The sequence below is a fragment of the Manacus candei genome, unplaced genomic scaffold (assembly GCF_025592945.1).
Source record: "Manacus candei isolate 608988 ecotype Guabito, Panama unplaced genomic scaffold, ASM2559294v1 h1tg000071l, whole genome shotgun sequence".
Classification (NCBI taxonomy): Eukaryota; Metazoa; Chordata; class Aves; order Passeriformes; family Pipridae; genus Manacus; species Manacus candei.
Genome location: NW_026138119.1, coordinates 8,960,191 through 8,983,224, shown reverse-complemented (window position 1 = coordinate 8,983,224; position 23,034 = coordinate 8,960,191). Strand labels below are relative to the sequence as shown.

Below are 23,034 nucleotides of genomic sequence, written 5' to 3'. Positions count from 1 at the left end.
GCCCCTCTTGGGACAAGCCCCAATCCACCACGAGCTGGTGCTTTCAGCTTGGCAGCTGTTTTAGCAAACAGTGGGGTCAACCATCTCCAGCGCCAGCATTCCCAACACCCAGGCAGAGCTTGGAGGCAGGTGTGTTCTCACACCCATGGAAAGGGGTGCCACAGGGCCAGGGAAGACCTGTAATGTCATCGAGGGACGCGTGTTCTTGGAGGAAGCTCTTCAAACAGTGCTTTTAAGGCACAGCCCACTCCCTCTATGCCAGAACAGCACCCTGGTCTCCCTCCCCAAGCTCTGGGCTCATCATTGCTCACACAGCAGCCCGAGCAGCCACGCTGGGCACATGCTGTGGAGGCAGAGCATGGCACACCTGAAGCCCACGGTACAGCCCCAGGCACGGGGACAGCACGAGAGCAGGGTGTCACACCCAGCACACGGCCCTGGCAGACCTGTGCCAGCCTCCAGAGACTTCAGAAGAATTTTCCCAGGGAAAGCAGAGCAAAACTGGCTTTGTTTCTCCCGATCCAGAAAGGATCTCAGTGGGATCCACCCTGACCAGAGCAGGTGGCTTCCCTACGGGTATTCTTGGAGTTAACGGGGCAAAAGCACAGCTCTGCTGCTCTGACACTCTCCTGGGATGCTGCACCACCCCATGTAGGCAGGCAGAGCCCCAGGAAAGCCCCCTCCTCTCTTCCCCCCCCAAGCTGTGTTGCCTGGACCCTCCACATCCCGGTCCCAGAGCTCCAGCCGCGGGCGCTTCCCTTGCTGCGGGACCAGCACACATCCCATTGTCCCCTGCTCTGCTCAGGAAGGGCTTAATTTCCAAGGTTACTAATGCATTTATGATGAAAGGCACTTTATGGCTAAGGAAATTAATTTGGGGGCTGTGTGCCTGCACACTCTGAGGTGATTACACCAACTTAATTAGACGGTGCCGTGCCACGACAGCCGGGCAGAGCCGTGGGAGTGAGCGCTGGAGAGCGGGCAGGGGCTGGCATGGGATGCAGTGGGAGCAGGCAGCCAGGGTCTTTAAGGAGCTGATTTAAAAGCTGGTGAACAGCAGCAGGCACAGTGTGGCAGCAGCACATTGCTGGGATTTCTGTGTGGATGCAGCTCTCTGTCTACAAAATAACGTTTTAAAGACAAAGTGTCTTTTTTTTTTAGTTCGTTGGGCTTAAAACCCAAAATGGCCTTCCTGCTTTGTCTGGGGATGAAATTTTGGAATTACTTAGATGAGGGTCGGGAAGTTCAACTTATTTGTGATTTTTATGCATCATGAAACCTGCATTCTGCTGCTCCACATAATATTTTATCCTACGTATTTGTGCGTGCGCTGTGATAGTTTTAATTGAAAATACATTTAGTGCCGTGCTTTTTAAAAATATAAATAACTAAAAGGCAGTAAAGGCTGAATTCCAAAGCTGAGTTACAAGTTTGGCTAAGAGACTTGCTTTAACTGCCTAGAGGAGTCTAGAAGAGCTTTTAGAAAAAATGGCTCATTTTTTCATTTAAATGAGCCATTTGTCCATACACTTAAACCCATGTTTGTCCTTCAAATGCACGGCTCTGCCAGAGATCCTGGAAGGGAGATTGGCTTGGTCCTCACTGGGGACAAAGTGACATGCAGCACCACAGCCCTCCCGGGGGGCACAGGAGCGCAGAGACACCCAGCACATGTCGTGGCATCACTTTATTCCACCTAAAAATCCCCCCAAAAATAAAAGCTTTGGGGGAACCCAGGGGGGATTGAATGGGGTGGGGGGAAAGGTGGGGTAAAAGGCCTTTACAGGCTCCAGGAGTTTGTGGTGAGGCTCAGGTTCAGGAGCAGGTGCTGAGGGAAAGGATCACCCCGGGGGACTCACCCGGGCCGAGCTGACGGTGGTGGCAGTGAAGTGGCTGCTGGAGGAGGACACGGTGTCGCTGTAGGACATCATGGAGTAGGAGTCGGTGGCGGGGCCGGGCCCCGAGGGCTGACGGGCCTTCATGGACTCGATCTCCCTCTTCAGCACCAGGTTGTCGAAGCGGTCGAGGTCTTGAGGGGAGATCACCCCCCGCACCTCGGACAGCAGGGAGAACTGGGCCAGGCAGACACAGCCAGACACAGGTTGGGGCAGCACCACAGACCCGCCCTCCCTCCCTGCTCAGCACCGGCCATGGGATGTACCAGCAGGTGACACAGCAGGAGGTTTGGTCCTACACATCACCAGAAGCTCCTCTGCCACTGAACACCAGCCTGTATCCCCCAGAGTGTGAGGCTGTGCTGCCCCATCCCTGCAAGTGTCCAAGGCCAGGCTGGACAGGGCTCGGAGCAACCTGGGCTAGTGGAAGGTGTCCCTGCCCATGGCAGGGGTTGGAAGGAGATGGTCTTTAAGGTCCCTCCCAACCCAAACCATTCTGTGATGCTGGGATGACTCTGTGATAATCTGCTACACCTGGATTTGGCTTCCATACCCTCACCCTTGCCCTGAGCAGATCACCTTGGAGGCACTGGGCCATACTGTGACAACGTCCACACTGTGACAATGTCCAGACTGTGACAGTGCCCACAGTGTGACAATGTCTACACCATGACAACATCTCTGCCCAGCCCACCAGAAGGGTACCAGAAGCTGCCCTGACCCTGCCATGGGCTGCTGTCAGGGTAAAAGATCTTCCCAAAGAATTATGGTGAGGAGATCAGAGCTTGTTTCACTTAGGGAAGCTCTCCTGCCTACAAGAGGCATCTCTCCCCAGAGACAGTTTTAGATGTTTTCTCCTCCTGCAACCCAGAGAAACACTTCCTGGTATGAGAAAAAGATAAATCCTGCAGACTTGTCCAAGGCCCCACAGGGGGTGGGGAGCAGAAATTATAAAAGCCCTGAGGAGAGCAGGGGTTGTGTCATTCTCTGGCCTGGTGTTTGAAGCACCATTAGGATTAATGTTCTTTTAAGTCCAGCGTTCTCAACTTTGGAAATAACTTTCCCTACAACCCTGGCATTTTGGGGGGGGTACCTGTGTGTTCTCCCACTTCCCAGCCTCACCTTGGCGTGTGTGTTGAGCAGCTCGAAGAGGGCCATGACCAGGGCATCCACGGAGATGTTGCCCTCCTTATACTCGTCCAGGTAGTAGCCCATGGTGGCCCTCTCCTGCTCGTTGAGCAGGTGCCGGGCCTGCTCCTCCAGCATCACTCGGGTCTGGTTCACCATGCTGCTCAGGGTCACCTGGGAGCCCGCCAGCCCTCGGTAAAACACGGGCTGGGGGGGACAGGAGATGGGATTTGGACTGGGATGACAAGGAACCAGCTGTTCTCCCTCTCCTGAGACAGCCAAGCACTGAGGATACCCCCTGCCTGTGTCCCAGAGCACTGATCTCACCCAGCTGCCCGAGAGGGAGCTGGAAACGGGAGTGGAAGGGGGATGTTGAGGTGACTCGAGGGAGGTGACCCCCCAAGGGTTCAACAGCAGGGCTGTCCAGTGTCACCACCTGGCTGGGCAACTCCAGAGCTGTGAGCAGAGGCCCTCAGCTCTGCTCTGGGGGGACCAGGGACAGCACCCAGGGAATGGCTGGAGCTGTGCCAGGGCAGGCTCAGGTTGGATCTCAGGAAAAGGTTCTTCCCCCAGAGGGTGGTTGGGCACTGACCAGGCTCCCCAGGGCAGTGGGCACAGCCCCAAGGCTGCCAGAGCTCCAGGAGGGTTTGGACAAGGCTCTGAGGGCCAGGGTGGGATTGTTGGGGTGTCTGTGCAGGGCCAGGGGTTGGACTGGGTGATCCTTGTGGGTCCCAGCTCAGGATATCTTATGAAACTATGGATTCCATGAGTTTATGCAGCACGAGTTGAAAACCAAAACAGCCTCCCAGCCCTGTTCAGCAAGCAGGGACACTGCCCCTGGACCAGTGATTTAATCACAGGCTGTATTCCTCCCTGGCAGAGCTGGGGGAACTGGGGCCACGAGAGACAGGCCAGCTTCCCACCCTCTGTAAAAGGCACATTTGCCCCCAGTGCCAGCTTAAAGCAGACCCTGGTGAAGAAAGAGCCACTGGCAACCAAAGGAGCCCCAGGGAGAGACAAGTCTGGCTGCAGATGAAAGGCTTTTTTTCCTTTGAGAGGGATTTCTAAGAGGAGGTCCTTGCTGTTCCCTCCCAGGCAGCACTGGCACAGGGATATGGAGCCAGACAAGATCCTGACTATCCCAGAGCAAGAGAGGAGTTGGGGCTGAGGAACATGTTTTGCCAGCAAAGAGTTCAAAGCTGTTATCAGTGAGAGCCACCTGTGAAACCTCCCTGCCTTATTTCCATTTAAAAGAAAAGTGCTTTGCAGAGAGGTGTGGGGAGAAGACACTGGCACAGAGCTGCAGGCACAGCATGGGTGAGTCCCTGCCACTGCCTGCTGTGCTGGAGAGGCCTGGCTCTGCTCTGCTTCCAGCTGGGAAAGATCCCAGGAGCTGGCAGGGCCCAGAGACAGCCCTTTCCATGTGGAAAGCACCATAGTTCCATCTGCAGGGTGAAGGGTGTCCTTGCCTAATCACTGCCCCTTGCCCATTAAGGTGCTCATTGCCAGGCTGGGAGGCACCAGATGTGCTGCAGAAGTGACTCACCAGTGGCACAGGACAGGGGGCACCCACTGGTTCACTTGTCAGCTGCCAACACGAGGTGGGGAGGAGAAAGGCCCATTAAAACCCTCAGCAAACCAGCATCCCTTCCATAATCAGGAGCACAGAGCCCTCCCTCCCGTGGAAAACAGAAGATAATAACAGTGATTTTTTTTTTGTCTTTCCTAAGGCATCAGGCATAAGAGTTGTCTTACCCTGGCTGTCATCTCCACAGCGTGGTTGCCCACTGCCCTGCGAGGAGGGAGAAGATCAGTTAGTGCTGGTCCCTCGTCACCTGGGGCCTGGCACAGGACCTGGCACGGGATGTGGCACAGGACCTGGCACCTTCTCCCCTCCCTGTGCCTGGAAGCTAAAAGCTGCTGGCCTGAGAGAAGGGGAAGGGGCAGCAGCACGTTGTCCAGACCAGGTCAGAGATGCTTCGGTTGACATGGTGTGGTAGTTTGGTCTGGGCCTTCCTTGGTGACCAGTTTGTAACCAAGGAAAGGCCCAGATTTACCCAGTATTCCCTACGATTTTTATGTAAGCTGGGCTATAAGAAGAAAGGAGGAGAGACCTTCACTCTCTTTCCTTCTGGTGGCTTGGAGGTGCAGGTTCCCTGCTGTTGAGTTTGTTGGGTTGGGGAGCGAGGCCTGGTTGGGCCTTGTCGACCTTGGGGGACGGAGGTTGCCGGCGATCGTTCCAGCGTGACTCTCGGTTGTCCCAAGGAAACTAGTAAGATAGTTTTTGCTAATTCTTTTAGTTGCTAGATCTCGGGCTACTGATTGGGATATATATATATATTATTTTGGTTTTGTTCCTTTTCCCTCCCCCCTTCCCTTTCCCTTGTGAAATTGTATATATTTCAATTGTATGTAACTGTAACATAAGTGTAAATATATTTATAGATATATATTGCTTTAGCTGTCTCTCTCTCGTTTCGGGTTTTTCTTGGTTGTTTTTCTCCCTCTTCTCCCTGAGGTTTGGGAGGGGGGACGACTTCTTGTGGTAAGGTTTGGAGACTTGGCAGGGAGCCAGCTTCAAACCACATCCCATGGGGACCACACACCCCAGCACCGGCTGCTCCCCTGGACAGAGCAGGTCGCACGCTGGGTGTTCCCCCAGCCCGGGGTGACTCCGTACCCTGCCCCAGGAGCTCTGAGCTCACCCCCCCTCCCTCAGGAAGCCCCCAGGGGCTGCCCCAGGCACGTACCCCGCGGAGCTGACGAGGGTCTCCCCGAGCTGGGAGCTGGTGATCCAGCGGGTCTCGTCCACGGTGGTGCGGGCGTGGGGCAGGCGCCCGATGTCCTTCACCGTCATGATGAGGTGCCGCGAGGACTTGAGCAGCTTCACGGCCTCGTCGTGGGGGATGCTCAGGAAGCTCCTGCCGTTCACCTCCAGGATCTGGTCCCCCACCTGCGGAGTCGGGATGGGGTGAGCTCCTGGGAGCTTTCCTGTTGGGAACACGCCCTCCTCTCCCACCACCGAAGTCGGGATACAGCAATTGGAGGGACTAGGAAAAATGCTGCTGGCTGAAGAACCAAGCACTCAGGCTGGGAGCCACTGAAGGATCAGTCTGCAAAGCCTGGAGGAGCCTGTTTAGGATCCCAGGTCAGATCAATGTGCCCAGTCTCCTCCATCAACCAGACCTGCAGACCAACTGCAGACCTCCAAAGAACATCAAGGCCTCCAACCCCAACCCCTCCTGCTGATCTGGGGGGGCCAAGAACCATCTGTGGAAGCCCCAAACCTCAGATCTCTGTGTGCAGCAGGGAGGTTCAACTGGAGTGTCTCACCACAGCCTCCAACCCCCTGTAAACTGTAGGATCTGAGACAGCTGGATTCCATCCCTCCTCTCCTCCCATTTCCTCCCCAGCAGCTCCTAAGAGCTTTTATTTTGTGGGCAGGGCCATTGCAAGAACCAGGAATTTCCCTGACAGCCTGGCCATGCTCAAGACATAGGAGCCATGTGGTATTTCCCCCTTCATCCCAGGCCCTCTTCCTCTGTGCTTCCAGGGCATCCAGTGCTGCTCTTCCTCACTCCCATACTCCAATTCACCCTGTTTCTGACAAAAAAACCTCTTTGAAACTGTTCTTTCCTGTCTTTCCTTAACCACAGGCTTCTGCTCAGCTCTGCCAAAATGCAGTCTGACTTTATGACACAGTGCAAGCTGGGATTCATTCTCCAGACTCTTCCTCCAGTGGGAAGCACTGGATTAAGCACTGCCAAGTCCCTGTGGTGGGCTGTGACTCTGCTGTCACCTGAGCTTACTCCAGTCCTGCCCAGAACTTTGCTGGGGTGAAAGTGGACACCAAGAGCACCACAAACCTATCAAGGCATCCATTCCTCTCCCTGTCTTCCTGGGATGTTTCCCCTTCCACTAATGAATCCAATAAAGAGCACAGTGACCACGCCACAGAACCAGACACGGCGCTGATACAGCCTGACTGTGGTGTCTCCAGGCATCCCAGGGGGACATTCCCAGCAGAGAAGGCACAAGAATAGGGAAAAGTCAGAGAAAAATGGGCCACAAAGATGCTCAGAGTGATGGAGTGTCTCTGCTCTGGAGCCAGGCTGGGAGAGGTGGGGGTGTTCACCTGGAGAAGAGAAGGCTCCAGGGAGACCTGAGAGCCCCTTGCAGGGCCTAAAGGGGCTCCAGGAGAGCTGGAGAGGGACTGGGGACAAGGGATGGAGGGACAGGACACAGGGAATGGCTTCAAACTGAAGGAAAGGTTTAGATGGGATATTGGGAAGAAATTGTTCCCTGGGAGGGTGGGGAGGCCCTGGCACAGGTTGCCCAGAGAAGCTGTGGCTGCCCCACCCCTGGAAGTGTCCAAGGCCAGGTTGGACAGGGCTTGGAGCAACCTGGGCTAGTGGGAGGTGTCCCTGCCCATGGCAGGGAATGGAATGAGATGGGCTTTAAGATTCCCAAACCATTCCATGATCCTGTGAATGGCAGAGAGGACACATAACCAACAACTCATGGACCACTTTGCTCGGGGTGCAGCTGTGAGAACGACAGGTACATCTGCAACAAAAACTCGTGATGGGAAACTGTGGTAAGAAACAAATGGAGAACAGCTCTAAAATGAGTGTAATGTCCATATCCAGATGAATGCTGCAAGTTCATTCCCTGGCCACATCTCTGCCTGCCCAGCAAGGGAGAGAAAAGTTGTAAGGAAGCGAAACAAAAATGATTAGTGGCAGATGAAGGTGCCTGTGAAAGGACAGATTGAACAGATTAGGCCTGTTAAATTTAGAGAGGAGATAATGTGTGGGGAGCTTGATGGAGCTGTACAAAATAATGCTGGCAATAATGAGAAGCCAGAGAAGGGCTCCTGTTTACCCTTCCCTCTGCTGAAAGGACAGAGGGTGCTTAGAAGGAGCGTTCAGAGGAGGCTGGAAGGAGGCTCTGATAGGAAAAAAAAGACCTGGAGCAAGAGCACCACAGAACCATGGAGTCATTTAGGTTGGAAAAGACCTTTAAGATCACCAAGTCCAGATGCAGCAGAGCTCAGCTCCACGTTCAGCTCCATCCAGGGACCTGAGCAGATTTGCCTCATTCTTCATAGAATCACAGAACAGTTTGTGTTGGAAGGGACTTGAAGGATCATCTTGTTCCACCCCCTGCCATGGGCAGGGACACCTTCCACTAGCCCAGGTTGCTCCAAGACCCCTCCAACCTGGACTTGGACACTTCCAGAGATCCAGGGGCAGCCACAGCTTCTCTGGGCAACCTGTGTCAGGGCCTCCCCACCCTCACAGGGAAGGATTTCTTCCTAAAATCTAATCTAAACATACTCTCTTCACAGTGTGAAGCCACTGCCCCTTGTCCTGTCACTCCAGGCCCTTGTAAACAGTCTCTCTCCATCCATGGGCTCCCTTCAGGTACAGGAAGGCCACAATCAGGTCACCCCAAAGCTTCCCTTCTCCAGGCTGAACAATCCCAGCTCTCCCAGCCTTTCCTCCCAGCAGAGCTGCTCCAGCCCTCTGATCCTCTTGGTGCCTCCTCTGGACTCGCTCCAACAGCTCCACGTCCTTACTCTGTTGGGAGCTCAGTAACATGGAACATCCCAAATTTCTGGGGACAGTTCCTTCCTCTGTGGATGGTGGATCACAAGGGCACTGGGAAACGGGCAGGGAGGGAGCCCAGGGGAGGGTGAATAACACAAACCCACATTCCCAACAAACAGACTCAAGAAAATATCTCAGACTCCCTTCAAGCTCTACCAGCTTTAAACCCACCATCAGAAAACTGCTGATGAACAACAAAACAGGGAAGGGAAATTATACAAGTGCCTGAACTGCCAAGAGAAACACACGTTCAGGTGGAATGAATATCATCTCTCAGGTCTCTCTGATTTATCAGCCAACCCACTGGAGTGGATTTTCCTGCTAAAAGAAGGACCAATAAACCCCCAAATTTGATTAGACAGTTCTGTTGCAATTATGAATCTTTAATAGTTTTCTGTATCAGGCATTAAACTTTCATGATTATTTTGTTTCAAGACAGTTACACAGATTTAATAACCTTTCTTTAATTTCTCCTTTTAAGAGAGAACCCAACAGGAGCCTGGCAAGTCCTTGTTGCACCAGGGAGACCAGAAGGGCCCTGGAGCAGCTACTTCATCCTCTGTGTCTGTCCTTCATCACTTCCTCCACATTTACTCCATGTCCTTCACATCCCTCTGGTCTCCTGTGCCCAGCACATGACCACCTCTCCCAGGTGCTCCCAGAACATTAACACCAGGTGGGAAAAACCACCCACAAAATACTTGGATAAGTTTGAGCACGTGCAGGGACAAAAAAAACCAAAAAAGACCTTGCAAAAATGATTGCTGGTGAAGGGCAGATAAAAAGGAATCACTGGACAGCCCAAATGTCTGCAAATCAGCCTATCTTGATCACAGACTCCTATTAGAGCTGAAAAGGATTTGTTGCTAATTAACATGGATAATAATTATACTTTCTCCCCAAAGTCAAGGACAACTGGGAAGGTGACAAAAAACTGCAGAGATGCAAAAAGAACCATCCAGCAAAACAAAAGCTGACCCTGGCAAAAGTGATTTGCTGTATGCACAGCTCCAAACTGGCACAGAATAAAAGAAGTAATAATAATAAGACACATACACACAAAAAATAAAATACAGGAAAATTACTGCCCTGGATATTTCAGGAACAAGTTTTCAGTTGTGCTCAGCTAATGGTGGGTGGACACACAGAGGACGTGCTGAGTGCTTGAGCACTTCTGAAGATGGAATTATTCCCATTTCCTAGGGATAAATGTACCCTGAAATGCAGGGGCTGAACATGACATGCAAAAGGTGACAGAGCATGACGAGAAGCAGAGCTCGGAAATAACACACCTCGGTGACAGGCCTGGCTCCTGCTCCTTGTGGAGACAGAGGGAATGACGTGGGAAGGGGAGGTGCAGCCAAGAGAAACTTAATGGGCTTCAGACAAGGGTTCTGAGCAGCTAAAGGCTCTTAAAAATAATCAAAACAGGCTCTGGGAGAAATTCAGTCACACAGACAGAGAAATAGGTGAGAGATTTTAAACATGAGTTCACGTTAAATGACACCAAATTGAGCTGGGAGTACCAGGGCTAATAGGGTGCCAAATGGGTTGGCATTAGCACCAGTCCTGTTTAATGCCACTAATGTGCCTGGAGAGGGGCTAAATTACACTGGAGATACCACTAAAGTAGAAGGAGCCTCCCTCCAGCACAAATAATTACCAAAAGCAGACCTTAAGAAATTAAAAATACGGGCAGGGAAACGTATGGATCGATTGGGAATTGACCAAGTAAAATAAGAAAACTAGGGAGGTGCTCAGCTCCTCCAGGAGGGAAACAGGGCAGGGCAGGTGATCCATGGCCAACGAGGATCACAGGGATCTGGGAGCACGGTAGGGAATGATTGGTGCCAAGTGCTGCCTGAAAACGTGTTCTTCTCCTGACCACTTCACAACACAAACAGGAGGAACAAAGCAGACACAGATGGGAATGAAAGCACAAGGAGAGGAAATGGTCTCTGGGGGCTGGCAGAGGTTGTGGCACTGCTGTGGGGAGAGTTCTGGTGGCCTTCCAGGACAGGAGCCATTTAAATAATGTCTGTTCCCAGCAAGGTGGCACCACTGGAAGGATCACTCCAGGAGAAACATTCCATCTGGGTACCACAACCACACACCTCCTCACTGCTCCCTCACTCTGCAGCTCCTTCCCCAGACTCAGAGGGAGCCACGAGGCTTTTATTTTACCTTCTCTTCTTTTTTTCAGTATCTCTGTCCATGTGCAGACCTCAAAACACAAACCAGCTTTCAAAGGGCAGCTCTGGGATGAGAGGACCGAGTGCACCCTCAGTCAGTTCTCAGATGACACCAAGTTGTGTCCAGGGAAGGGAACGGAGCTGGGGAAGGGGCTGGAGCAGCAGGAGCAGCTGAGGGGGCTCAGCCTGGAGAAAAGGAGGCTCAGGGGGGACCTTCTGGCTCTGCAACTCCCTGACAGGAGGGGGGAGCGGGGGGGTCGGGCTCTGCTCCCAGGGAACAAGGAGGAGAGGGAACGGCCTCAGGCTGTGCCAGGGGAGGGTCATGTTGGATATTGGGAAAATTTCTTCATGGAAAAGGCTGTCCAGCCCTGGCACAGCTGCCCAGGGAGTGATGGAATCCCCATCCCTGGAGGGATTTAAAAGCCATATGAATGTGGCACTTGGGGACATGGGGCAGAGGTGGCCTCAGCAGTGCTCAGGGAACAGTTGGACCTGATGATCTTGGAGATCTTCTCCAACCTAAATGACTCTGTTCTATGACAGCCACTGAGGATGTAAAATCATTCACCTCTTCCTGTTTACAGCCTCTTTTTCCCTCTCCTCTCATGTATGGGTAGATATGGATCATTGTAGCCTCTGTCCACCCCAGCCCTGGGGCTGGGAACTCAATATTGAGTTGTGTGTTCAAAGCAAATGCCTGAAATCTGCTCTTTCTGGTAGAAAGGTCACGGAGAGAAAACAAAAATGGCTTAAAAAAGAAAAAAATCCTGACAAAATACACCACCAGAAAAAAAAAATGAGCAGGGAAGAAATCAGGATAAGAAGAGCCATGGATACCACCAGAACAAGGCCATGGCATCGCTGGGAATGTCACCAAGGAGGCAGGAAGGACAGAAGCTGAAAGCAAAACACGGCTGACTCACGTCCCTGCTCTCTGCAGCCTCTGCTAACACTCACTTCTTCAGTCTGAGAACTGACTCCCAGGCAGCATATTTTAAAACATGCCCAAAGAACACATTGTCAGGAGTTCCATGAATGAATAAACATAAAGAAGGCCAAGGCCAGGAGTATGAATATTTAATTATTGACTGACTGCAGCGATCCAGCCTGTTTGCTGCTCTGCCTTTCATGGCCACGGAGCACAGAGCAGCAGCACCTGAACCAGCATCAGCTCCTCTGGGACCCACAGCTCAGGGCCAAGGCACCACTTCTGGAGCAGTAAAAAAGCCAGTTTAGCTCCTGGGACTTGGAAAAACCTCCTTGTTTTGTCCTGGTTTTCAGTACCACGTTGTTTGCTCTTTGATCAAAATTTAAGGGAAATGTAAAACATTAATTGCTTGGTTTATTTAGTATTAGAACATTTCAAAATTCTCTGAGTTGGTGCCATAGATACAAGAAGGTATAAATTAAATGTCTGGCAGAATCACAGATTGGTTTGGGTTGGAAGGGACCTTAAAGCCCATCCAGTTCCACCCCTGCCATGGGCAGGGACACCTCCCACTAGCCCAGGTTGCTCCAACCTGGCCTTGGACACTCCCAGGGATGGGGCAGCCACAGCTTCTCTGGGCAACTGTGCCAGGGCCTCCCCACCCTCACAGGGAAGAATTTCTCCCTTATATCCAATCTGAACATCACATCAGAATCAACTCAAACAATTCTGGTAACAAATTCACTGACAGCAGCAAACCCCAGAGAGGCATCCACTCTTGGGAAGTCAGCAGGAACCTTCCCATTGACCCAGCAAGGTTGGGTCGAGCCCACATTGAACAAACCCACCGTTTTTCTACTTCACAGAGCAACAAACTACCTGGAAATCACATTTACCCCCCAGTTCTTCCTTCCTTGTGGTATCACATCCCTTCCACCAGCACCTGGAGCAGCGCAGGGAGCGCAGGGGGACACGATCTACACCCAACCATGTCTAACAGCAGGACATAAAAGGCCTTTCTTTATCTCCAAAGCCCCGAGCAGCTCTGAATTTACAGCCCCTGGCAAACACAAATCAGGGCGGGAAGCGCCTGTGCTGATCTGAAATCACATAAAGCCTGACATTCAGAGCAGGAACGCACAAATCAGCTGCCAGGGAACAGAGCAGCGAGGAGGGAGATGTGCAGAATCAATAAGCAGAGGCTTTGGGGTGCAAACAACAGCCCCGGTGGTGGGAGGGGGGGTGGCAGGGACAGGGGACAGCAGGGACAGGGGACAGCAGGGACAGGGGACGGCAGGGACAGCTCCGGGTGCCTCCACGGAGTGGGAGTGTGGCTCATTCCCAGCCTGCTGAGCAGGCACGGGCTGAGGTGGGGGGACAAAGCCAGGTGTTGTGCTGCTGTGAGTGTCCCTGTGAGTGTGCAGGGTGACATCACCCCTGCTGAGCTCACCCTGGGTGGACGGAAAGGGAAGCAAAGCAGCAATTTTTCCCCGTGCAGCAAGAGGGATTTGGAGCAGTACCCAAGTGTTGAACACGAATCAAACTGAAAGAACCCGAGGAAGACAACACAACTTCTCTTTTCCTGCCTTTCAGGTTTCTTTTAGGACATGGAGCTTGACTCTGGCACAGGGTCAGCAGGCACTGGGGACACACACTGGTGTCACCAAGGCCACCACACAACGCCCGAGGCAGCTCCAGCCAGTCCCTCTCTTTCCAGCTCTACCAAGCAGAAACAAGTTGTCCTGTGCCTCTTATCATCTGCCTTGAAATCCTGGTGTCCCAGAGCACTGGCCCTGCTGTCTCTGGCCATGACCTTGCACTGACACCCCTGGGATCCACCCGGGTACCCCAGCTGGCTGTGTGGGCACAGCTGCTGGGAGGTGCCACCCAGAGGAGTGTCCTACACTTCGGGAGAGACCAAGGCTCTGCAAGGAGTTTCCAGCAGCAGCTCTCACTTCTTGCTGCCTAAGAAACACTCCATTCTCTAGCCAGGATGCTCCCACAGCTCCCCATCCTAGTGACCCCTCAGGTCGCAGGGGCCAAAACCTCATTTCCCTGCTAAGGACCTGAGAGAGAGATTAAAACTTGGATTGATCCAAACCTCCAAGTGCAGCATTTTCATTCTCTGTCAAAAAGAGAGACAGGTGCCTGCAGAGCACAATTAAGTTCAGCAGGGGCTGCATTACCCCCAAAAACGTCTCCTTGGCTGCAAAGGGAACTCTGGTGACCTCAGTGCCCACTTAGATGCAACTTCTCGTGCCACAGCAATTTGAGGGTCAGGATCACGTCTGTCCCAGCCCAAATCACAGCCCTCTCCACCAGACTGTCTCCAGTTGGTGCTTTGACAAATTTAAGTGACTTTATGGGGCCACTGAAGGCTTAGCCCTAAACTGCCCAGGCCTGATCGATGGAGGCATCACAGAACCGTGGAATCATTTAGGTTGGAAAAGACCTTTAAGGTCACTGAGTCCAAAAATGTGTCCCTTCACAATACAGGGAGGGGATCAGAGTGGATTACCCCTCGATCCTCAGCAGTCCAGCACCACTTCAGGGGATTGAGAGAACATTTCAGAGTTTAACATCCAGCAGGTTTTGACTGACACAAGGAGCAGGGAAAGAACTGACTCTCAGGGCCCACGGGATTGCACTGGAGGAAGCCAAAAGGGCATGATGTGATTGCAGGGAACTGGGTCATTTAGAGAGAAAAAAAAACACTGGAAAAGAAAGCCTGAGTGAAGTAAAATTTTACAGCCTGAGGAGCTTGAGTTTCAAACGTGCCCCATTCCCGAGTGGCACAGAGATACACCAGTGGCTCCCTTTCAACTCATTTAACTGGTCAATGCCCTAGGAAATACAAAATTTTAACCCCAAATGTCCCTTCCAGGAACAGTTGTGATCCCAGGATGTCCCATCCTGTTCTGGCACAGCGGGAAGGCTGGAGGAGCTCAGAGGTGCTGGGTGTGTTTGTGGTGGGATGAATGAGGTGCAGGATCTCCTTTGACCAGAGATCTGCAGCAAAGCTGGAGGCAACCCTGGACCAGGGCCCAGCCAAACCCCAGAGCATCCCTTAGGAACCTGTCTGACAGTGGAAGGAGCCTGATGCAGCTGGAGGTCACGCCAAGTTAGGCTGCTGATGGATCAGCTCCATCCCGAGGGTGATCCCGCTGGTTCTGCTTGTTAAGACACGATCCCTGTGGATGCCAGTGCTGCAGGAGGAAACCTGCACACACCTGCTCCCACCACAGTGAACTGGCCTCCAAACACGTGCCCTCAGGCAGGTTGAGAGCACCTTGTGCCCAGCACTGGCTCCAAACATAATGGCTTTGGATGGAAGATGCAGGAAAAGGGCACAGGATCAAGATCTTTAATAGAAAACTCTGCCCTGCCAGCTCAGGGAGGTGAGAGTGACTTTCCTGTGAGCAGAGACTGTGGCAGCTGGGCCTAGTTAGTCTGGAGAAGAGAAGACTGAGAAGGGATCTTATCAATGCATATAAATATCTCCAAGGGGTGCCAGACTCTTTTCAGTAGTGCCCAGTGACAGGAGGAGGAGCAATGGCCATAAACTAAAATACAAGTTCCACCTCAACATGAGGAAGGACTTCTTTCCATGGAGGTGGCAGAGCCTGGAACAGCTGCCCAGGGTGGGCCTGGAGTCTCCCTCTCTGGAGACATCCCAAACCCACCTGGATGTGTTCCTGTGTCACCTGCTCTGGGTGACCCTGCCTGGATGATCTCCAGAGGTCCCTTCCAACCCCAGCTAGTCTGTGATTCACCTGCCAGGTTTTTGCTGCACACCAAAAACATCCCTGGGCTGTGTCAAAGGGGAGAAATCAGATGTAAGGCAGAAGGCAAGTACAACCCACACCCCAGGAGTGGTAAGGCTGCATTTCTCCCTGCACCACCTCCAGGCTCAGGTCCAAAACACCCCAAGAACCTGCCCTGAAAAGCCACCTCAGAAATGCAACACTCACCTGCCCATTAAGAGCTGAGCTTGGCTGGGGGAAAGAGGCAAGGAAGAGCAGCAGGGACGGGCTGACCTGGCCCTGCAGCCACCAAATGTGCAGCTCCACCTCCCCCCCAGCCCACTCTGGGGTCACTCTCACCTTCAGGCCAGTGCTCTCTGCCTCGGAGCCTTTATCCACCCCGGTGATGTAGATGCCCAGAGAATACTCAGCCCCTCCTCGGATCATGAGGCCCAGGGATTTCCCTTCATTCAGGACCAGGTTCACCTGCAGAGGAATGGGAACAGTCATTGGTGTGGTGTCTGTGTCTGACAGGTGGGACACACAGGTGGAACAGGGAGCTGCACCCCCAGCGTGTCCCTGGGTGGGACAGGGCAGCTCCTGAGGGATTGAGGGGGCACTGGGGAACACCAGAGGAAAATCCAGCTCTGGAGCACTGGGAGGGTTCAGCACATGTGGCCTGGTTGGATTTCAGCCATGAACCAGGGGAAGAGCTGATCCATGGCACTTTTCCACTCCCTCCTTTCACAGGGGCATCTCCAGGGTAGAGACTGAGCTGAGAGCAGCCCCCAGAGCCCCCCAGAGCACCAAAGGAGAGGTGCCAGCCAGCACTGGCTGTGAATCCCCTCTCTGGAATCCCATGCCCTGTGCAAACATGTGATTACAGAGCAATGAGCCCACTCCATCCACACTGGGAATCAGCCCTTGGCACTTCTTTGGCTGTGAGGGGCCACTCCAGGTACTCTCCCCTTGGGAAAGGATATGGAGAACAAGCCACAAGGCAAACTCCAAAGAGGCCCAGGGGCTCCTGTGCCTGATTATCTCTAATTAATAACACAAGGACAAGTTTTCCAGCCAGCCAGCACATTTTGCAGAAGATATTTAACATTTCCCACAACCTGACAGGCTGATCTTCCACAACCCCACAGCACCTGGACAGATGTTCTCCCCACCAGATGCTGATCTGCACAGCACACCCGAGCCACCAGCCAGCTTCCATCTGCCTCCCTCCACCTTCTCCTGCTCTGAAAATATAGGGATGTTCAGGTGAGAATTTCGAGTGCATGAGCAAATCTGTGTTCAGCTCCCTGGAGGACTCTCAATTTAAAATGGCCTTTGTTCACTCACTGCACGACACCTCCTAAATTAATAACTCCAGGGGCTTTTTCTTTTGCTTTGGTCCCCAAGTTTTAAGTCACTCCTGGAGAAAAGCAGACAGCAGGAATAAAAACAAATGAGAAAGGCCAAAATGTGTTTCACACTGATAGAAACAACCAGAAACAGGCTGCTTGGGAAGGGCTTTTATATTTAAAACCCTTCGCTGCAGTCAAACTGAAATCTTGCACATTTACCTGGATGGAAAAGTAATTTCCAGCTTTGAGTCACTAATTAATCCACCTTTCCAGAGGACACGGCGTCACACGGGGAATTCAGCCCAGCCTTAGAGTGGCTGGTATTGAAAACCCATTTTCTACCTTGGTGAAAATCAGAAATCAGCAGCAGGACACAAATGGACCTGAGCCTCCAAATTTTCTACTTAATGAGATGGATGCAAAGCAGCTCCACACTCCAGGAATGGCTGGAGATGAGAACTGTAAAGACATTAACTCCTCACACCAGCACCCTTCTCTAGGGCTGCACAAACCACCTGGGCTAGTCCTTCCCCTCATTTAAAGTGCAGAAAGGGCTGGAAACTATTTGAGGCTTGAAGAATTCTAAAGGAATTACACAGAGACCCTTCATGCCAGGCTGGAGAGGCTGCTGGGCACTGAACCCACCCAACAGACCTGTCGAAACCAAGGGCAGTTCAGCTCTCTCTTCACGTGGAAACATTGCTCTGCACCACAGAACACTCCACTCAGTGTCTCTTTAAAGCCAGAAAAACATTCAACTTTTCTGAAGTCCTGTTTTCTCCCGGTCTGTCTAATGACACTTAGGGTTTCCCTTCTCTAACTTCTTCACCCCACTGTGGGCCAAACTTCTCAAAAATCCCAAATTCTGGGGAAAAAATGGAAGTAGCAGAGTGCATGGAGTCACAGATCAGGTCAAAATAGACTAGGAGTGCCAAAACCCTCTCTGCAGGTCCCTGAACAACACATACAACCAGAACTGGCAACAGGAGGGGTACCCAGACATTTCCATCTCCCTTTAACACTATCCCAACGAGCTGGTAAGCTGAGAACCTGCTCTCCCACATGGGTATCATCAGATGGAGTAAGAGATACTCCCTCTCCCTCTCCACCCTGCCACGTGAGCTGGTTTGTTCACAGGTATTCCAGGGAAAACCTGCCCTTCCAGGGAAAACTTGGGCTTCCAGGAGCGGAAAGCAAGGGATACAACCCCAAGCCATGAAGGGCTGAAAGCCTCTTCCAAGCCACGTGGAGAAACCCAAGCACTGCTGAAAAACACCTCGCTGCTGGCAGCCCCAGCAAGTCGGGCTGTTCAGGGCTTAATTGCGTTTCTTAATCAGCTTAATGGCCGTGGCTCCCCGGGCAAGCCCCGGGGCAGCGCGGTGGGAACTGCCGGGAAAAGGAGGCGGCAGCAGGGGACGGGGAAATCGGCGCTTGGAGCGTCCAGCTCGGGGATAAACGCCGGGATTCGGGAATGGCTGGGAAATAGAGGGAGTGCTGGCAAGGCAGGGGGCTCGGCTGGGTCAGGAGGAGGAGGAGGAGGAGGGATAAGCTGATTGCCGGGATGAAGGGATGAAGGGAAGGCTGAGCCACCCCATGTTAAGGGCTTAGGGATCAGAGGGGACTGTTTTGCACACTGCTTCTTCCCAAGGGACTCTGCCTCCAGGGATGGGTCCAGCACACACAGAGGTGGTGCCAGGAGGGTGCCCCAAGCACAGCATCACCCTCACCCTCCACCGAGGGCACCTCCCTGTGCCATGAGCCCACTCCACACCCGGCTGGGTGAAGCACAAGCCCAGCTGAGCTGTCCAAGCACGGAGTTAAACCTGTGCCCTGGGACCAGGCTGATGTTCCCAGTGGTTCCCACCATCGATCCTGCCACGGTGGAAAGTGCTGACCCAGGGCCCCACCGGGAACAGACTCAGCACAGCATTCCCTGGATCAAGCCCTGCTGCTTGGGCTTTTCCACTCAGGTTTGTAGGTATATGATTAACACTTCTGCGCCAAGTCCTGCCCCAGAAGAAAGCACTGAGGTTCCACTTCCACTTCATGCTTCCTCCCTCCTCCCCGTTCCACAGCCAGGCTGCAGCTCACTCAGGGTGAGGAGCTGTGACATCCCTCGAGGGCTAAAATCAGGGAAAGCTGGGATCAATCTGAGCTGCAAATCCACAGCTGTCCTGACACCATCCTAAACCAGGCAGCAAGCAAGGGCAGCTATTCCATGGGGGAAACTGAGGACATCATAATCCAAAACTGGTTTGGGTTGGAAAGGATCTTAAAAATCATCTCATTCCATCCCTGCCATGGGCAGGGTCACCTCCCACTAGCCCAGGTTGCTCCAAGCCCCGTCCAACCTGGCCTTGGACACTTCCAGGGATGGGGCAGCCACAGCTTCTCTGGGCAACCTGTGCCAGGGCCTCCCCACCCTCACAGGGAACAACTCCTTTCCAATATCCCATCTAATTCTACCCTCCTTCAGCTTAAAGCCATTCCCTCTTGTCCAATCACTCCATGTCCTTGTAAAAAGTCTCTCTCCTGCTCTCTTGGAGCCCCTTTAGGCACTGGAGGCAAATTAACATCCAGGCAAGGTCACCCCCCACCCCTTGCTGGGTATTCCCAGGCAGCACTGACACTGTGCAGTGCCCACCTCCCTCCCTGTGCCATTCCAAGGCTGTGCCCAGCCCCAGGCTACTCCTGCACGTGCCACACAGAAGCATTTGGAAGATCAAGGTCACAATTTTAATTTCAATTTCAATGCTGAAACATCTGCTGCCTCCCGGAGCAGGAAATGAAGGGAAAAAACCACCACCATTAATAAAGCATTTGCTCCGAGCTGATTCTTGCCCAGGATTCCTTCTCTCCGGGTTTATGAAATTACCTGTTGACAGACTCGATTTTATCATTAGAAAAAAAGCTCTTTCAGACACAAATTACTCGGCACCAGCAGGACTCGGCCCACGAGTGTGGCTGAGGAGGTTTCACCCATGCTGGCAGCTATTTCTGTGCCATTACTGCCACCACACAAACAAAACCAACATTTCAGGAGGCTCCCAGGGCTCGTCCTCCTCCTGCTTCCCAAGGAAACCCCACAGGTTTGTGTCTAGACATCCTGCAAACACAGGAGTGAGGGAAGGCAGAGCCATTAACTGAGTGCTGGGAGCAGCAGCCGCAGCTCTGGGGGTGCCAAATCCATCAGAGCTGGCCCAACATCACCCCCCCAACATCACCACCCTTGGTAAAGCCCTGCCAGGGCTTGGGCACCACCTCCAAGGGGTTTAATATGTGTAACATCAGCACAGCCACAGCACAAGTGGGGACAGTGAGCACCTCCCAGGGCAGAGAGGGGACACTCAGAGCACAGGGACAGTCTCCAAACCAAGTCCTTTCCCCACCCCAAGCCTCAGCCCAGCTCCTGGCCAGGCTGATGTTGAGCCCAACGCTGCCTCCCTGCCAGGCAGGGCTTGGCTCATGCAACAGTTACCACTTTTGGGTGCTTTTCCACCCAAAGGAACAAGGAGATGGCACTGCTGCCCATCAGCACGGGGTGAGATGGGCTGAGCTCTGAGCCAAGGGGTATTTTGGGGTAAGTCTGCTGGGACAGTGCTACAGACCCCTCAAGGCAAGATGTCCCATCCCTGGAAACATCCAAACTCAGGTTGGATGGGGCTCTGAGCAACCTGGTGGAGCTGAAGCTGCCCCTGCTCACTGCAGGGGGTTTAGAGGGGCTTTAAAGGTCCCTCCAACCCAAAGCATTCTGTGATTCCAGGCCTGGGCACTGGGGGGACCAGTGGCTCACCTCACATATTCCAATAACACAGGGAACTATCCACACCCCCCCTCACTGGATGCACTCAAAGCTGTAAACAAAATCAAACCCCAGCAAGGTCAGAGCAAGCAAACAGTGAGAGACGTGGGGAGCTTCACACTTCACACTGAAAATGCCATTACAAACTAATAGACAGAAATCCTTCCTCCTCTCTCCTGCCTCTCTTATCCTTCATGCTCAAGTAGTCACCATTAGTGCCTCAAACATTCAAAGCACACAATATTATCACAGATTTTTTTTTTAAATAATAATTACAGCTACTTCTGGGTACAGAAGTGCCTGAAGGCAAGGAGATGTTCACACTTTCTTCTTTATATATATTTTCTTTCTTCTGCTGCACCAAAAGCTTGAAGGAACAAGCAGCTCCCCTGGCAATAAGCACATTAGAGCAGCAATTCAGCTGATGGAATGGTGCTTCTCAGAGAATTCACAGTCCAACACTGGCAGAGCATTTTGCACACTTCATCTTCCTCCCAGCTCAGCAGCACCTACGAGGGTTTTTTTGCTGTCTGAGGGTTTCCAAAGTGCTTTTAACGAAATAAGCTGTTGATTCCAGAAGTCCATCACTGACAATTCACAGCACAAACGGCCCTTTGCTGCTGTGACAAATCCAAACAGCTTCAAGCCTGGACAGATGACAAAGATCCAAGTGCTGTGAAGCAGAAGGTGACCACGGGAAGCAGGTCCCAGTTTTCCAGCAGGCAGGTGCCATCCTGTGTTGGGATGGTGCTGGGGCCTGCCCTGCTGCTGTGCCTGGCCTGGAGACACGTGGCTCCAGAGCTCTGTCCTGCTCCCAACCCTCCATTTCACACTTACCACTGACCATCACCACTGTTACTTCACCTGTGGGGAGGATGGACACAGGGCTCTGGTAAAACATTGGATCCACTGGTTAGGATTACAGGGAAGGCTGCTCTGTATCACAGAATCACAGAATCAGCTGGGTTGGAAGGGACCTCTGAGATCATCAAGTCCAGCCCTTGATCCAACCCTGCTGTGGTTCCCAGCCCATGGCACTGATGCCACATCCAGTCTGTCCTTAAACACCTCCAGGGATGGAGAATCCACCACTGCCCTGGGCAGCCCATTCCAATGGCTGATTACCCTCTGTGGAAAGAAATTCTTCCTAATATCCAACCTAAACCTCCCCTGGCACAGCTGAAGACCCAGCCCTCTTGTCTTGCTGAGAGTTGCCTGGGAAAAGAGACCAAACCCCCCCTGGCTCCCCCCTCCTGTCAGGGAGTTGCAGAGAGTGAGGAGGTCTCCCCTGAGCCTCCTCTTCTCCAGGCTGAGCCCCCCCAGCTCCCTCAGCCTCTCCTCACAGCACTTGTGCTCCAGTCCCTTCCCCAGCCTTGTTGCTCTCCTGTTGTTGTAGTGCAGGAACAGCTTGGGAAATGTGCTCATCTGCCACACACAGCACAGACATGGCAGCAGAAAGATCCATAACCACTTGCAGGGCCGCAGGTTGTCCCTGCCAGCACCTCCCTCAGCTCTCCAGTCCCCCCTCAGAGAGTAGGATTAGATTAGATATTGAGCAGAAATTCTTCCCTGTGAGGGTGGGGAGGCCCTGGCACAGGCTGCCCAGAGAAGCTGTGGCTGCCCCATCCCTGGAAGTGTCCAAGGCCAGGTTGGACGGGGCTTGGAGCAACCTGGGCTAGTGGAAGGTGTCCCTGGGCCATGGCAGGGGGTGGGATGAGATGAGCTTTAAGGTCCTTTCCAACCCAAACCATTCTGGGATTCTGTGGAGAAAGCCAAAGCCCTTCTGACTGTGAAGCAGCACTAAGGAATAGAAAGACAAGCTGGGATTTTGGAAGAGCCTTTCCTCACACCTGGGCAAAGGATGCTGAAGCCAGCAGGCCACGAGCTGGGTGCACCACAACGAGTGGGCAGCACAGCCAAGGCTGGCAGACCTGCCCAGGGCTCTGTGAGTGCAGGGGCATCACAGCAATGGCACCAGGGCAGCAGAGCTCAGAACAAGCCATGAGCCAAGGTCCTGCAGCCTGGCTCACCTGGAATGGTGCCACTGGGGGAACCTGGAGCTGGGCCCCCTCCCACCATGGCAGTGAGGGTACCCAGAGGGTACCCAGAGGGTACCCAGCCAAGCCCAGTGCAGGTGCTCTTTGAAGTTCAACGTGGCCTTCATTCAACTCAGCTTTATTCCCTCCCAGAGCAGATTAGGCAACAGTAATTAACACTTGCCAAGTTCAGGTGGGTTCATTTTCACAGGATCACAGAATCTGTGTGTTGGAAAAGACCTCCGAGACCATGGAGACCAACCCTTGACCCAACCCCACCTTGTCACCCAGCCCATGGCACTGATGCCACATCCAGGCTCTGCTCAAACCCCTCCAGGGACGGGGA

General features: G+C 53.0%; 1 protein-coding gene across 2 annotated transcripts in view; it reads right to left on the bottom strand.

Annotated features, from left to right (window-relative positions):
- The window catches only part of WHRN (whirlin), a 48,937-nt gene that overhangs the window by 9,526 nt on the left and 16,377 nt on the right, over window positions 1-23,034 (bottom strand). For both annotated transcript variants that reach the window (XM_051807937.1, XM_051807939.1), the window contains exons 3-7: window positions 15,859-15,984; window positions 5,774-5,976; window positions 4,779-4,815; window positions 3,018-3,230; window positions 1,860-2,072 (exon numbers count right to left, since the gene is read on the bottom strand). In XM_051807937.1, coding sequence (XP_051663897.1) covers window positions 1,860-2,072; window positions 3,018-3,230; window positions 4,779-4,815; window positions 5,774-5,976; window positions 15,859-15,984 — 792 coding nt within the window. The remainder of the gene's footprint in view (window positions 1-1,859; window positions 2,073-3,017; window positions 3,231-4,778; window positions 4,816-5,773; window positions 5,977-15,858; window positions 15,985-23,034) is intronic.